General features: G+C 37.3%; 1 protein-coding gene across 2 annotated transcripts; it reads right to left on the bottom strand.

The window, feature by feature from the left end:
• Window positions 1-2,021: 2,021 nt before the first annotated feature.
• LOC103702343 (ubiquitin-conjugating enzyme E2 28-like) lies at window positions 2,022-8,564 on the bottom strand. Of its 2 annotated transcripts, XM_026802705.2 has the most exons (4): window positions 8,437-8,550; window positions 7,434-7,504; window positions 4,833-5,056; window positions 2,022-2,571 (listed from the first exon to the last, which is right to left on the bottom strand). In XM_026802705.2, the coding sequence occupies exons 3-4, from the start codon at window positions 5,046-5,048 to the stop codon at window positions 2,341-2,343; spliced, it is 447 nt and encodes a 148-aa protein (XP_026658506.1). In that variant the 5' UTR covers window positions 5,049-5,056; window positions 7,434-7,504; window positions 8,437-8,550; the 3' UTR covers window positions 2,022-2,340. The 2 variants fall into 2 exon arrangements, with proteins under 2 accessions (XP_026658506.1, XP_008782949.1); XM_008784727.4 differs by lacking the exon at window positions 7,434-7,504 and having other exon boundaries at window positions 8,437-8,564.
• Window positions 8,565-14,045: the final 5,481 nt, after the last annotated feature.

Here is a 14,045-nt window from a genome sequence, read left to right as displayed (position 1 = left end):
TAGGTTGGTGGGATTTGGTAGAGGGACATACTATGATCCTTGGATGGGTTAAGATTTTGGAAGCGCGCTCATCAGAGTAAATTTCAAGATGTTTAGGAAACTATTATGATAGATGGTGTAATGATAAATGCATTTTGTGTTGTAACCTACCAACGCAATACAACTAAACGCTGTTCAAGCAACATTGGTCAGTAAAATCTAAGCGACGGCAATTCTGCAGTCTGCCTCCACAACGTCCAAATCACCTCATAAGATAACGCAATTTCATAAGACCTGCATATTTATATCACCTCATAAGATAAACACAATCTCCACCAGAGTATGGTAATGCCCAGTGGGCTAGCGTTACCCAAGCAAGCAGTGGCTACTTTCTTCGAAGGCCTTCTGACTCCCCACTTGATTGCTGGAAAAGAAAGTTGTATGAAAAATATGATCATGAAAAGCTCATTATGCCTAGATTAGCCAGTTTTATGCCTCATCTCCACAAGTTTTACTTTCATCATCCAAAGAGAGTGCTAATGTTCCAGGATTTGAGATATGAGCAGCAGGATGAGAGGTAGCGACAATTGCAGGCAATGATGAGAGTTTTATACATGGATAATTAAGACACTGGGAAAAAAGCATGGCCAGCATAGAGATCACAGTGCTGAAATAGAACACAAAGATTCAGAAGCCTACCAGGAATTAGTTCCATTCCATTCAAGTAACATACTCGGGCTTGTTGCTTTATCTTTCACTGATATTTTAATTCCCTTTGGCTGGCTAATTAACCAAATTAAGAGAGGGAGACCAGCAAAGAAAAACCCAACATACAAGTCCTTTATAATCTTTGGTAAATTATAGCACGACATCATGACGGTACTAGTATGTTCAGTAAACCAACTTTGCCCACTTTCAGATGAATGGCGGAAGGAATTCCAATTCAAGAACCCTGCAGGCTGCAGTAATGATAAACAATGGTAGATATTTAACCTAACGAATATTGTACCGATTCCCACATGCTATGCATCTTGATAGCTTTCATCAGCCACAAACCCCTGTTCACATATTTTATAATTAGAATTTTTTTACATAAATATCAAATTTTATATAAATATCCTCTTAAAATTGATATTTGCATGTATATCCTCGTAAAATATTTGTTTTACTATTCTATCCAATTTTTATCCTTATCATATATACCCACATCATCCAACGCCAATAAAAATTAATGGTTTTAAATTAAAATGATTAAATATTCTTAATACGTAGATGTGCAAAAAAAATTATCAGACGATCGCGATTGAAATCAAAAAAATAATTTCAAAATTTTATTTTATTTTTAATTAAAATAAATATAGTTTTTATTAATGGTGTTAGAAAAACTGTCATAGAGGTATTTGTGTGTGTAAAAAAAGTGTTTTATGAAAGTATAGAAATAAATATAAATTTTAAAAGGTATTCACTCAAATTTGAATTTTTAAAAAAATATTCATACAAAAAAACCCTTATAATTATCACTTTAGGAAACTGTTTTTCTCTATTTTTTATCTGATTCTAATATAATCCTATTAATGTTTTCTTCCCTTTAAAGCTTTCCCCACGTTCAGCACCCAATATAATTGCCAGTCTCCGGATCTTTCTCTCACTCCTGCCCCACCCTCCGGTCCCTTTTTTTCCATATTTGTTCACTTCCCATATCCTTTAATATTTGTACTACGCTCCTTTTCTTATATGGATAAGGCAGAGTTAGAAAGATTGCAGTTACATATACTGATGTCTCTGTAACAATCTTTGATTCTTAACAATGTCCTCGTTAAAGCTAAAACAAATACAAAACTCACCCCATGGAATCCCCATCCTTCAGGCAGTCGATGAAGAGATTGCACTGTTTTAGAGGACTATATAGAGCGCAATGCTGTAAATCAACTAAACCTTATGACCAGATCTAATTTAACCAAACAGAAATTTTCATGGTAATCCAATAATCTACGACCGTATTTAATCAATAAAACTAATGCAATCTACAAAATCAGAGCAAATAAAACAAAAGAAATACCAAGAAGACTCGAGTTGAGTCATGAAAATAGCTAGTTCAAAGACATACTTAACGCTTTTGACGCCAAGAAATACCTGCACCACATGTCAGGTGTACTTAGTATAGAACAAAACCAACACAAAATTCATATAGGTCACAGTGATCCAATTCCACAGTGGTATACAGAAACAAGCATGCAATGCCAAACTTCTTATCATCTGGCAAAGCCATCTCAAGCATCGTAAGATAAAAGGCTAGACTGTCTTGGTTCTCACAACATGATGTTCTTTTACCTCGCAATTTTGTTTCCAGATTGGAAGATGTCAGCCCATGGCATACTTCTGGGTCCATGCTCTGGCCGTCTCCTCATAGCGGGACCTTTGTGTCTTGTAGATGTGGGCAATCTCAGGGACAAGAGGGTCATCAGGGTTGGGATCTGTGAGGAGAGAGCAGATAGATAAGAGAACCTTTGATATGGTCAGGGCTGGGCTCCACTGTTCCTTCAGGATGTCAAGGCAGATGCTGCCATTGGAGTTGATGTTTGGGTGATAAACCTTCACAGCCCGATACAGAAAGTCAAAATCTTAACATCAAGAATGCAGAATATCTTCTTCAGAGAGATGCAAACAGATAGCAGATCATATGTACTAATATAATGTATAAAGACATTCTAGCAATTATCATCCATACTCTGAAAGAGGCTAGAATTTAACAAAGATTACCATCTGGTAGCTGAAGTTTCAGTTTATTCCTCAATCAAATGGACAATAGTTTAGCTGAGAAATTTTTATAAACTCCATCCATCACCGAGAACATGATCCACTTTTTACGCACTTAGAAAATTGTGATTCATTGCAAGCAAAACGTGGACAAACATGACTTGGAGTATGCCACTTATTGCAGCAATCTCGTTACATTATTTATGTGAGACTGTTTCAAAGTTAACCAAGAATAAAGTGTCATTCCCATCCCCAGCATCAAGTCTTTGACGTGCAATAATTCTAGTTAGTGTACGAAAGAAAAGATATTAATTTCATGCAATACAGATCCCCAGGTAAACTCTGAGGTAAGTAGCTTAGTATCATCAATTTCTCAATTTAATAATGATAAAGTGAGTTGATCATCAACTTAACCTATAGGTCATCTAGAATCCTGGTGATGTTGAGAAACAAGCACCTTATGAATTTTTAAGGTGACCATTAAAGAGCCTAAGGGCCTTGGATTTTAAGTACTGTTAAGTATCCATTTTCAAAAGAAAACTTGGACCTAACAATAATCAATAAAAGATAAAAGTTATTCCAAAATTCAGAAGTGGCAGGTCATGCATCAGTTTTACTTTGCTCTAACAAAATACACCACAATAAGTGAATGCTGTTGAGAAATAATTAGTCAGAAGGAAAATATGATAGCACCTGATGCAGGCTATTTGCCAGCATAGCCAACCAATAAGTGGTAATTCTCTTGTGGGGATACCAGACTGGACAATTTCTCTTAACATTTAGTTGTAGAAGGTAACAAGGAAAATTAAAATTTAGCATAATTGTATCGAATTTGAAATATCAATATTTGTTTACAATGATGATGTACTAAATTTGGTGAAACCTATTAAGTAAGATTTATGTATCATAACTCTTTCACAGATGCTAAATTGAGTAGCAGTTAGCCAACAAATAAGCATATGTGTGTGCATGCATGCATTATTAAACAAAACTACACAACACTGCCATCAATGTTTTAAAGGACTCTAGGCAGTAAAAGGGCAGCTAGGTGGCCACCTAGTACCTAGGCACCAAGCATACTCCTAGAAGCCAAGGCAGCCCAAAAATAATAAACTAGAAAAATAATAATTACAAAGAGAATCTAAAGAGACATAACGAAACCGAGACATATCACATCGACTAAGACATGTTATAAGTTACTGGGAAGTATCAACTTGACAACATTTGATACTAGTTCATGTATCGGGTGGTTCATCCCCCATACTCAAAGATGATGCAATATATAAAGGTAAGAATCTAGACCGGCCTTCCTAGGAAGCCAATGCAGGCACCTTTTAAAACATTGGCAGATAACATATTGATATGCTTCAGTTCTATATTTTATTCACCAAGGTATTAGTCTTCTACAACCCAAAAAGCTATGGAAACTGTATATGAAATACAAGCACCATAGATTCAGAACCAAGAAAATAAAAAATTAAAGCATCATTAATTTAGTTCTGCAATTTAACTAAACAATTGACGGAAAGAAGTACTGTGTCTAAAGGCTTCCAAAGAAGACTGCAAAATGCTTCTAAAATGATATTAATCTTCTCTAAGCTATTAGTAGTTAAAAGCATGTTAAAAGTCAAATCATCAGGTAGCAAGATGCAGTCATTTGTTTACAATGTATTTATAAACTTCTACTTGCAAACACTACCCTTTAACAAACTACCAGGACAGATAAATTGACAACTGTAAATTTTACGCAAGAAATTTCCAGCCATCTGCACCACCTTACACAGTTCAAGTCACTTATATGCAAAATTAGGCATCTAAGCCATTGCCATCATATTATCAAATATAATCAATTTCATAGCAAAAAAACAATCTCAAATTCTCAATTCAACAGTCCGAAATATTTAACCATCTTATTAGTTTGTTAATGCAGTACCTTGTAGATTTTATTTAAAAAAAAAAATCATAGACAACAATTTGCATAATCACAACCTTCCAAGATCTTATGAGGCACATGCATTACAACAGAATATAGCAGCAGTCAATAAAAATCTGGTAACAGAAAAGGCAAAAACATAGAGGTACTGGAACCCTTGTACCTTGGTCTGGAAGTTGACCTTGGGAGGCTTGAATGGATAGTCAGGAGGGAAATGAATTTTAATAAAGAAGACCCCTCCCGAAAAAGGGCTGTCAGCAGGACCCATTATCGTCGCCTGCCAATGGAATAGATCCTCCCCAACAGGTCCAGCACTGCACGAAGTTGGAGGATCTTTTTGCAAATCCAGAAGTTCCTTTTGAATTCGTTTGCTAGCCATAATGCCTCCTGATTCAAAAGGAAAGAAAGCAAAAGGAAAAACATCTTTAAAAATATTATCATAAAGAAGATAATAGAAAATATGCAATGGGTAACCTTAATCCTGAAATTTCAAGAACGCCGCAAAAGAAGCCATATCTGATAAAATTAGAAGACAAATCATTATAGATAAAACAATCAATTTGGTACACAATATGCCACACACTGTTGTAAGTACACAGGAAAGGAAATAGGGGTGAAATTTTAAACGACTGTTCTGTGTAATTCTACATGGTTATTTTCTGTAATTTAAATATTCAATAGAAAGAATTTGGTGAGATACTAGAAACTTTGAAGTTTGATCTTTCAACCAAACATGACGAGTGTTCTTTGAAATTTTTGGTTGAGTTGAGATCATATATGTCTTATGGCCCTTTAGTTAGGCCCATTCATCTCATTTCTCAAGTAAAAGACATCAGCTAGCTATAGACTTGCCGGATTTGGCAAACATTATGGGGGCATTTGGTATGGAGTGATGATCCCAAGATCAAGGATGATATGGGTAGAGATAACGGGATCACCGCATTTGGTTGCACCCTAGTGATCTTATGTGGCAGTGATCCCAAATCACCTCCACTCCTAAAATCACCATCCAACCCAGTGATCTTAAAGCCAGCCTTAAGGATGCGTTTCCAAGATCACCGCAGAGCAATAATTTTGGGCTGAAATATAGAGGAAAAAAATGCCCCTCTATGCAAAGAGAAAACTTGGTATATCAATACACCATTATTATATTATATGAATATTATATATATAGTATTCATGATATATAACATATTATTAATCCTATTATCATTCCATTATACTTTCATAATTATAATAGAAAGATATTATTGCACTTTAACACTATTTAATATATTACTTCTATCTGCCTTATTTTCCTAATCAAAGAAAATATTAAGACTAAAATAATAATACAATAAGTAAAAATAAAAATATTAATCTATAATAATAATTAATATATTCTTATAGAATTAATAATTTTTCTGTTAAATTATAACAGGTCTCTCCAAACAATTCTACATATAAATTGTATGGACCTACTGCCTGTTCATCGATGTTTTCCTATAATTTATTTGAGAGTTCTGTTTAGCAGTTGCCAAATATATGAAATATATCAAAGTAGTTTTGGTATATATGGTCAACGATCTTAGATTCCCATGGCATACGAAATAGGTTACTTGTGAATAACTAGAGATCTTTAATCATTGGAACATAGCATAACAAACACGATGATCTTAGATCATCAAAGATCATATTACTACCAAATAAAGATCACCCGTGATCTAAGTTCACTGTAGTGATCTCATTTGGGTCACCAAATGCTACCTATAGTTGTTCCCGATTACTCACTACATGCAAATGCATATATGCATAGAGAACACACATACATATACAAGCACAACATGCAGGAAAAACACGAGCATGCACACATTGCATAGATAATAGGAAAAGAAACAGTACTTTGCAAAACATAGTTAAGTCGTTGCTGGAGATTTTTGTTACAGGAACAAGATTACCAAACTTTAAAAGCTCGTTAATTTAAGCAATTATAGAAAATTATAAATTACCATAAGAAGACTTTTTTTCACTAATAAGATATACATATACATATACATATGCCAGTGTAAAGCATATCAGAGGGTTTTAACATTTGCAAGGTATGATAAACAACATTAACCTCAACAGTCAATGCATGGTAAGATATCCACATCAATGATCCACAATGTCCATGATATGCATGAAAAAAAATGCCCAAAACCAAAATTTCAAATGCTTCTGGACATGTTACCTATGCAACAAGCAGTAATCACTTAATCTAACTTAGTAGTTGGTCTTTCAATAAAGAACAAATATCTGTTTGAATGGTTTAAACAACATTTATAATGGTGAGGCATACTAAATTATACATTTATGACAACCATTAGCTGCTAAAATTCCAAATCAATCTAACAACAATATAAACAGTTGCAGAACTAATGTTTGCTCAAAAGTCAAAATTTAAGCATACTACATATTAACAAATCATGTCCTTTTTATATGGTGCCTCCCATATGTATGAGGCATGTCATTTAATCTAGAATTGATGTTTCATCATAGCTATTTTATCACATTTTTTCAAGCCCTTTTTGTTCAAGTCTTCCTAGTCCCCTATTCAAGTCTTCCTTGGCCTCACCTTCCTCCTCCGACTATCTGATCCAAATTCGAGACATCAAATAATAGGGACTGTCACTGGCCTTTGCAGCACATGACCTAAAAATCTTCATTCTCATTATTGGATTCGCCATTTCTGCTAAATATTTCATTCATGATTTGAACCACATACAAGTAGAAGCATCACATGTACCTCAATGTTCTAACCACCATCACTCTATGCATATGTTCCCTTTTTGTTTCTGGATTATCCACACGGAGCAACTGGAAAGAGGGGGGGGGGGGGGGGGGGGGGGGAGACCATCATCAAAATTTGAAAAATAGCATTCTCCACAATCCACATCAGACCCTTTCTTTCTAAACCTTCTCATTCATCTCCAACTCTTTCCATGTAAATATATTGAAACCATTTCTGGATGAACAGGTCATTAGATTTGGAACAAAAGTTTACAAATTTTCCACTAAACTTGCATTACTTATAACTAAAAAAAATCATAACTCAAATTCAAGCAGCTTTGTGAGCATGACAAAGTTATACTATAAACAAAAATAAATCAGAAAAGGCAAAGCTGAGCATCTAAAAAATCTAGAAATTTAGTACCAATTTAAAGGGCTTTTCTTTGAGAACGTATTCTAAATTTCACGGGAATCGATAGGAGACCGGGAAAAAGAAAGAAAAGGGGGAAATGGTAGAGATCCAAAAAAATATATTAGAAAACAAAGGAAATCCAACAAATCTAATGAAAGGCTAAAGGATTTCCAATATACCATTAAACAAGAGCTAGATCAATAAAAATGAAAAGAAAAGGAAGAAGAAGATAGATGCACAAAAAATAAGGATCAATAAATCATAAAGTACTTCAAAAAACATCAATCTTAAACAAAGTAGAGTTCTGAATTCCATTTCAATAATAAGTGTCAGAAATAGAAGAATATAATAACCAAACCCTAGATTCTTTATATCAACAACAGTATCTGATTAAGATCCGAACGAAAACCACATCGTTTCCATCAAATAAAACCCGATCTCAATATAATCCAACTATAAGCTCGTCTTTTGATCTAGAATAGAAAATCATTCAAAAAGATAAAACAGAAAAATATACAGAAATATACAGAGAGAAAGCGTGAAAGCAACCGATCCGAAACTACGAGGACTAAGCCAAATCGATGATGAAAAGGAGAGATCTGCTTACAAATGGGAATACTTCGATCGATATGAATGGCCGGCAAGAGGAAGAGCTCTCTCTCTCTCTAGACGGAGACAGAGAAAGATAGCTCGTGGGATATGATAGCGAGGAAGGGGCTAAAAAATGGTATGCTAGAATATTTATATGAGGAATCGTGGATCCGGTCACCTCCTAACGAAAGCAGAGGGATTTCCGCGCCTTCCGTGGGCGATGAGGGCGTCACGGCCGTTGTTGGCATTGAGATTCGCGTGCAGAATGAGCCTGTGCACTGAGATTTGTGCATAAGGAGAGTAAGAGCAGATGGAGAGATCCCGTGCACAGTGGCTCTCTAGCCCATAGAAATTCAAATATGAGGATGAGACCGCGGTTCTTTTTCTTTTTTGGTTGCCCTAGGTTAATCTAGTGTGAGTGCAACTAATTGAGTCAAAATACAATATATGGCATAAAGACGGAAGTACAATACTAATTCATAAGACCTTTCCAGAGTGATGGATAGCAAAGGAGGTAATCTAATCAACCATTCTGTTTGCCTTCCGGTACACACGAGCAGCTTAAAAGAAGATAGTCTCGCATCATCAGTTGTATATCGCTAAGGAGAGGATGACCGTCAATCTATCGTTCAACATTCCGAATCCAATCGATCACCATAGTAAAATCTCATTTTAGAATTATCTCATCAATCCCTATAACAGTCTTCGCATAAATGATGCCCCTCGATGCCGCCCTGAGCTCCACTCCTATGACTGTCGTGTCATAGATGTGCCACCCACTCGTAGCTATCCGACAGAAATTGTGATTTCGTGAAATCACAATTTCTGCCCTTTCTTTGTCTTCTCCTACTAGCACACTACTGTAGAAGTTTACAATATTAACATCCTTGGAAAAACATATCACTGGGGGAAGCTGTACAACTCAAGAGAAAAATATGTATTGTAACATAGAGATATCGCACGACAATTGATATGTTCTTTTATTACTCTTGTCATCGGTAATATATATAGTGATAACTAGAAATAAAATGTTAAGAAAGTTTTGTATTAGATGTTATCACCAACATGACTATTTATAGCAGTGTTTGTGTGCAGGAGAGAGATTCCTATCTTATGATAACTTTTTTTTTTTTATAATAACTAAGTCTGACATATTTATTTATCACTCAAGCATTTCGGTGAGTTGTAAATATGGATATGTATTTATGTAGTATCACTTTCCCTGGGCTCTTATATTTGCTTATATAAACCAGATGGCCTTACAAGGGTAATATAATTGATAGATATGAAAAGTTTATTGCATGGCCCAGACATATAGTTCTACAAATTTGCAAGCAATTAGGAGTTTTAAAGGCTTATGAGTGTATATATTAGAAAATATTGCATAATAAGTGACTTGACTAGCTCCTACCTCCATGGATTGCTTTCTCCAATTGTTGATAAATTGGAAATACTTCTATTTTACAATATATACGTATACATGCTCATATATGTACACATGGAGATGATCAGAATTTCCATCCATGATCGGAATCCCCCGTGATGGTGGTGTTTTTAGAAGCCTTGTGAACGCTAGAGGATCTCCAATTCCCAGACGGACACTCAGACGCAATCTCTAACCGTCGGTGACGGGATCCAAATCTCCCGATAAGCGGAGAAATCCAGCTGGATATCACGTGACCGCAGGAGAGATAAGTGTGAGGGCCCTTATTTTTTTATGAAAGAAAGATGAGGGACTCTCGTAAAGCGAACCTAAAAGAAAACTCAGCCTCATAACTGAGGAACCCGCAAAGCCAAATAGATCAGACTAGCAAATGATCGACTTTGGGTTTTTTTGGGAGGGGCTTCTTTCTGGTGGCCTTCCGAGGGAGTGCTGTCAACATAAAGGCCCGCCATTAATATCTTGCAACAATTTGACGTGGCACTTTTCTACTGGCGGCGACCGCAGGAAGCTTATTTGACGTGGCACGTTTCTACTGGTGGCGACCGCCGGAAGCTTCGAACTGCAACATTGATGACAGCGCAACGTCGGCGAGAGTATTCGAAAGTACGCCCGAAGACTTCACTTTTGACCTCTATGTCCTCAGTCTGCGCCGCCGACGGAGGTAAGTACAGTGGCAGCGTCCACAAGTTCTTTACCGGCGTGCCGGACGGCTACCGGCCCAGAACGCTTTCTAGATTCCTGAATCAAAACACGATGGCACATAAAAGGCCGCGTTACGAAACCGATCAGCAGTCTTGGAACGGCGGCATTCATGGCTTGATAGAACTTGTGTTCCAAGATATTGAAATGAATTCCAGAAAAATTAATATATGCGGTCATAGTGATCAACTGAATTTAGAAAAGTATTGACAAGCATAGTCGTCTTGACATGCACCTATAACTTTGGGATGTGTGTGAGCTCGTGGAAGGGCTCGTAGCTTTTCGGACCACTCATGTCTATCAACAGACGAACAGTTTTACTGATTGGGTTGTCTCTTTTGTTGCACACCATTTAGAAGAGTACCGCTGGAAGAGTCTTAAGTTTGCTCCTTCCCTCCTCAATCAACTTTTTTTTTTTGACTTTTATAGATGTACTCATGCGCATATGATGTGAGTTACCGTTGCATAAAAGAGACAACGCACGGCTAATAACAACTATAGAACAGAAAAAGATGTGAGTTTGGCATGCAATAGTGATGTTGGAAGGATATCGTAGCCACAAGGGTATGTTTAAGATGAATATAGAAGGAAGCTAGTAATTCTAGAGAAGAAAATTGGATGCTGCGTAAGGCTTATATAATCCATGTCAAGATAACATGACGGCATACTGTAGGAGAGCCTCTAAGGTTGGATGCATTCAATTGGGGTTCAAAGTCAAGAGCAATTGGGACCAATTAAGATAACACAAGATGTAGAAATTTCCAAGTTGAAGGGGGAACATGTAACAGAAAAATGATCAATGAATGGAGATTAAACATTTATAGCCGCAAAGACAGGCCTACACCACATCCATTTGAGTGCGCCAATCAACACCAGGACCATTAAAGTCCATGCCTTCAAGAATGTCACTCATGCAATAGCACTGAAAAAGAATGTAATTCATCTAGAGACATGAGAATTACTTTTGAGAGAAAATGAGGAAGGACAATAGATCAGCTTCCTTCTAAGACACCCTAATCCAATCAATAATTTCCCAAAACATTCTCTATATTGAGAATTACTATCCAAACCAAAGTTCGCCGTCTCGATACGAAACTCCATATGAGTGCCACGCTAGCACAGTATCAGTAAGATACGGTACGAAATTTTTTGGCATACCGAGTGTCGATACGCCATTTGTACCGAATATCGGTACCGAACTGGTATGGTATGGTACGTTTTGTACTGTCTGATTCAGACCGCAACGACATACTATGATTCAAACTCCACATAAGGACATTGAAGAACAAAAACATGGAGCTTATTTGTATTTCATATTGTAGCATGAAGAATCTTGCCCATGATATAGAAATAAAGGCAGCATTCTGTGAAAAATGGCAGTAAAGCAGAATGAACTTAAAATGCATCCATAAGCTGGACATAAAATAATTCTAAGGTCTACATGCAGCTGCCCAAAAGATTGCAAGGGTCAGTGTGCAGATACATTGGTGGTAAATGGTCAATGTATGAACCTTATAATTACCATGAAACCTCAAAAAAAAAAAATATTCAAGATTTCAAAAAAAAAAAATCAGGATAACTTCCTGGTAAGGCAACAAGAATCAAAACCCTAAAAAATTAATAATGAAACGTATGTCGAAAAGAGAGAGCACATATTTCCAAACCCAATTCGAACGTTACATTTGACCCGAAGCAGAGATTGCACTAAAAATTATTTAATTTTTTTCTTGACTGTTTCCCTATGGATTACTGAGATACCAATACAAGTCCTCACAGTTGGGTCCAGACAAAGAGATCAGAAAGAAACAAGATTCAATTTTTTCGGTGAAGATTTCTAAGTTCCAAGTTGAAAACCTAAAATTGGAGTTCAATCGCAAGATTTAAAAAATCTTTCACACCGAGATCGCCAGACTTCTAGGTGAGAATCCGCATCGCCATAAATCAAGATAGACATGTTGTTTAACATTGAACATTCTTCAGATTATTGAGATTGATTTCTCCCTCAGCTTAACCACCGTCAAGTAACAATTACATAAGAGAGCAAGTAGAGGATGTTGCCAACTAAAAGCTTTAAGCTTTGAATTCATTGCCGAAGCTACTTGTAATGATCTTGGCTAGGGCGGTAGCTTCTTCATCAAATCTTTAATATTTAAGTTCATTGTCCGTCATCCAAAAAAAACTAATTGAAAGATGCTATTTGAATTAGTAGAGCAACATTTCTAAAGACCTAGAATTTCATCCAAAAAAAATTAATCAAAAGATTTTATTTGGGTTCATCGGCCTTATAAGATTTACCTCGTTTATAACAAATGTGGGATTAAACACACTACGAGTTTTCACATCGTTAATAGGCGCTAGATCAAATGTGGGATTTGTTAAGTAAGTTTGAATATAATTAACTATGTGCAAAAAAGATTTAACTGTATTCCAAGATGATTTAATTATATGTCAAACTAGATTAAGTGTGTTCTAAGCTTACTTAACTATGTGCCGAGAAGATTTAACTATGTCAAGCTAGATTAAGCGTTCAAACATTGATTAATTGCATGCTTAAGCTTACTTAAATGTGTGTCATGCTATATTATCTGTGCACCAAGCTTACTAACCTGTTGTGGTTCAAATCTGGCCCGAGGGTGACCACGTCAGTGAAGCTGAGGGAGCTGCCAGTGCTGGAAAAGGGAAGACGGGAGCCGCCTCCTGCGCGACAGCTGCAGACCTGCACAAAGCCTCACTAGTGTTCCCAGTGAGGACCCTCCGACGATCAAGTTAGAGTGGGCAGATTTGGTCCAGCCAAAAAAGGTCTCTGAGGAATTACCTGACCGAGCTGTTTATAACTTCGGTGGAGTGGCCTGGATGAGAGGTAATGTCAGCCCCCATCATGAGAGGGTATGGCTCTGAGTCGGATGGCATGCAGCCCAGGTAGGCAAGTGACGTGCGGTACAGCTCGTTCTTAAGAACGGTAAGGTGTTGACAGTCATAGCAGGGCATGGCCGGAGTAGTCAAGATGTCATCTGACTGCTGTTGGCCGGTTATGGAGAGATGACGCGACAGTGTGGTGGAGTACGGCCACATAGGTGGGCGTGGGCCTGCACACCGGTGCGGTCGCTGACGAGGCCGAACTCGTTAAGTAGCCGCGTCATGCGTTTGACGAGGTCGGCCTGGCGGATACTGGGAGTAGCTCGGTTTCGTGGGTTCCGGGGTGTGCTCGGAGGTGCGCCCCGAGCTCGAGGATTGGAGCGTATCGCTGGGGGTTTGGCGTCCCGAACTTGGTCGGGATGGGTCCGTGTTTGTCTGGAGGCATCCCGAACTTGGTCGGCGAATATCCGAAGTTGGTGAAGCTTTCGGCGAAGTTCCAAGGACGAGCTAGTCCTGAGCCAAGGTGAAGATTCATCTGATTGTTGTTGGTGTTTACTGGGCCGAAACTGGGCGGCATTTTAGCTGTGGGCTGGATGACCCATTTTTTCCTCTATCATAACCGAATT

The sequence above is a fragment of the Phoenix dactylifera genome, chromosome 7, assembly GCF_009389715.1.
Source record: "Phoenix dactylifera cultivar Barhee BC4 chromosome 7, palm_55x_up_171113_PBpolish2nd_filt_p, whole genome shotgun sequence".
NCBI classification, from domain to species: Eukaryota; Viridiplantae; Streptophyta; class Magnoliopsida; order Arecales; family Arecaceae; genus Phoenix; species Phoenix dactylifera.
This window is presented reverse-complemented; position numbering and strand designations above follow the sequence as displayed.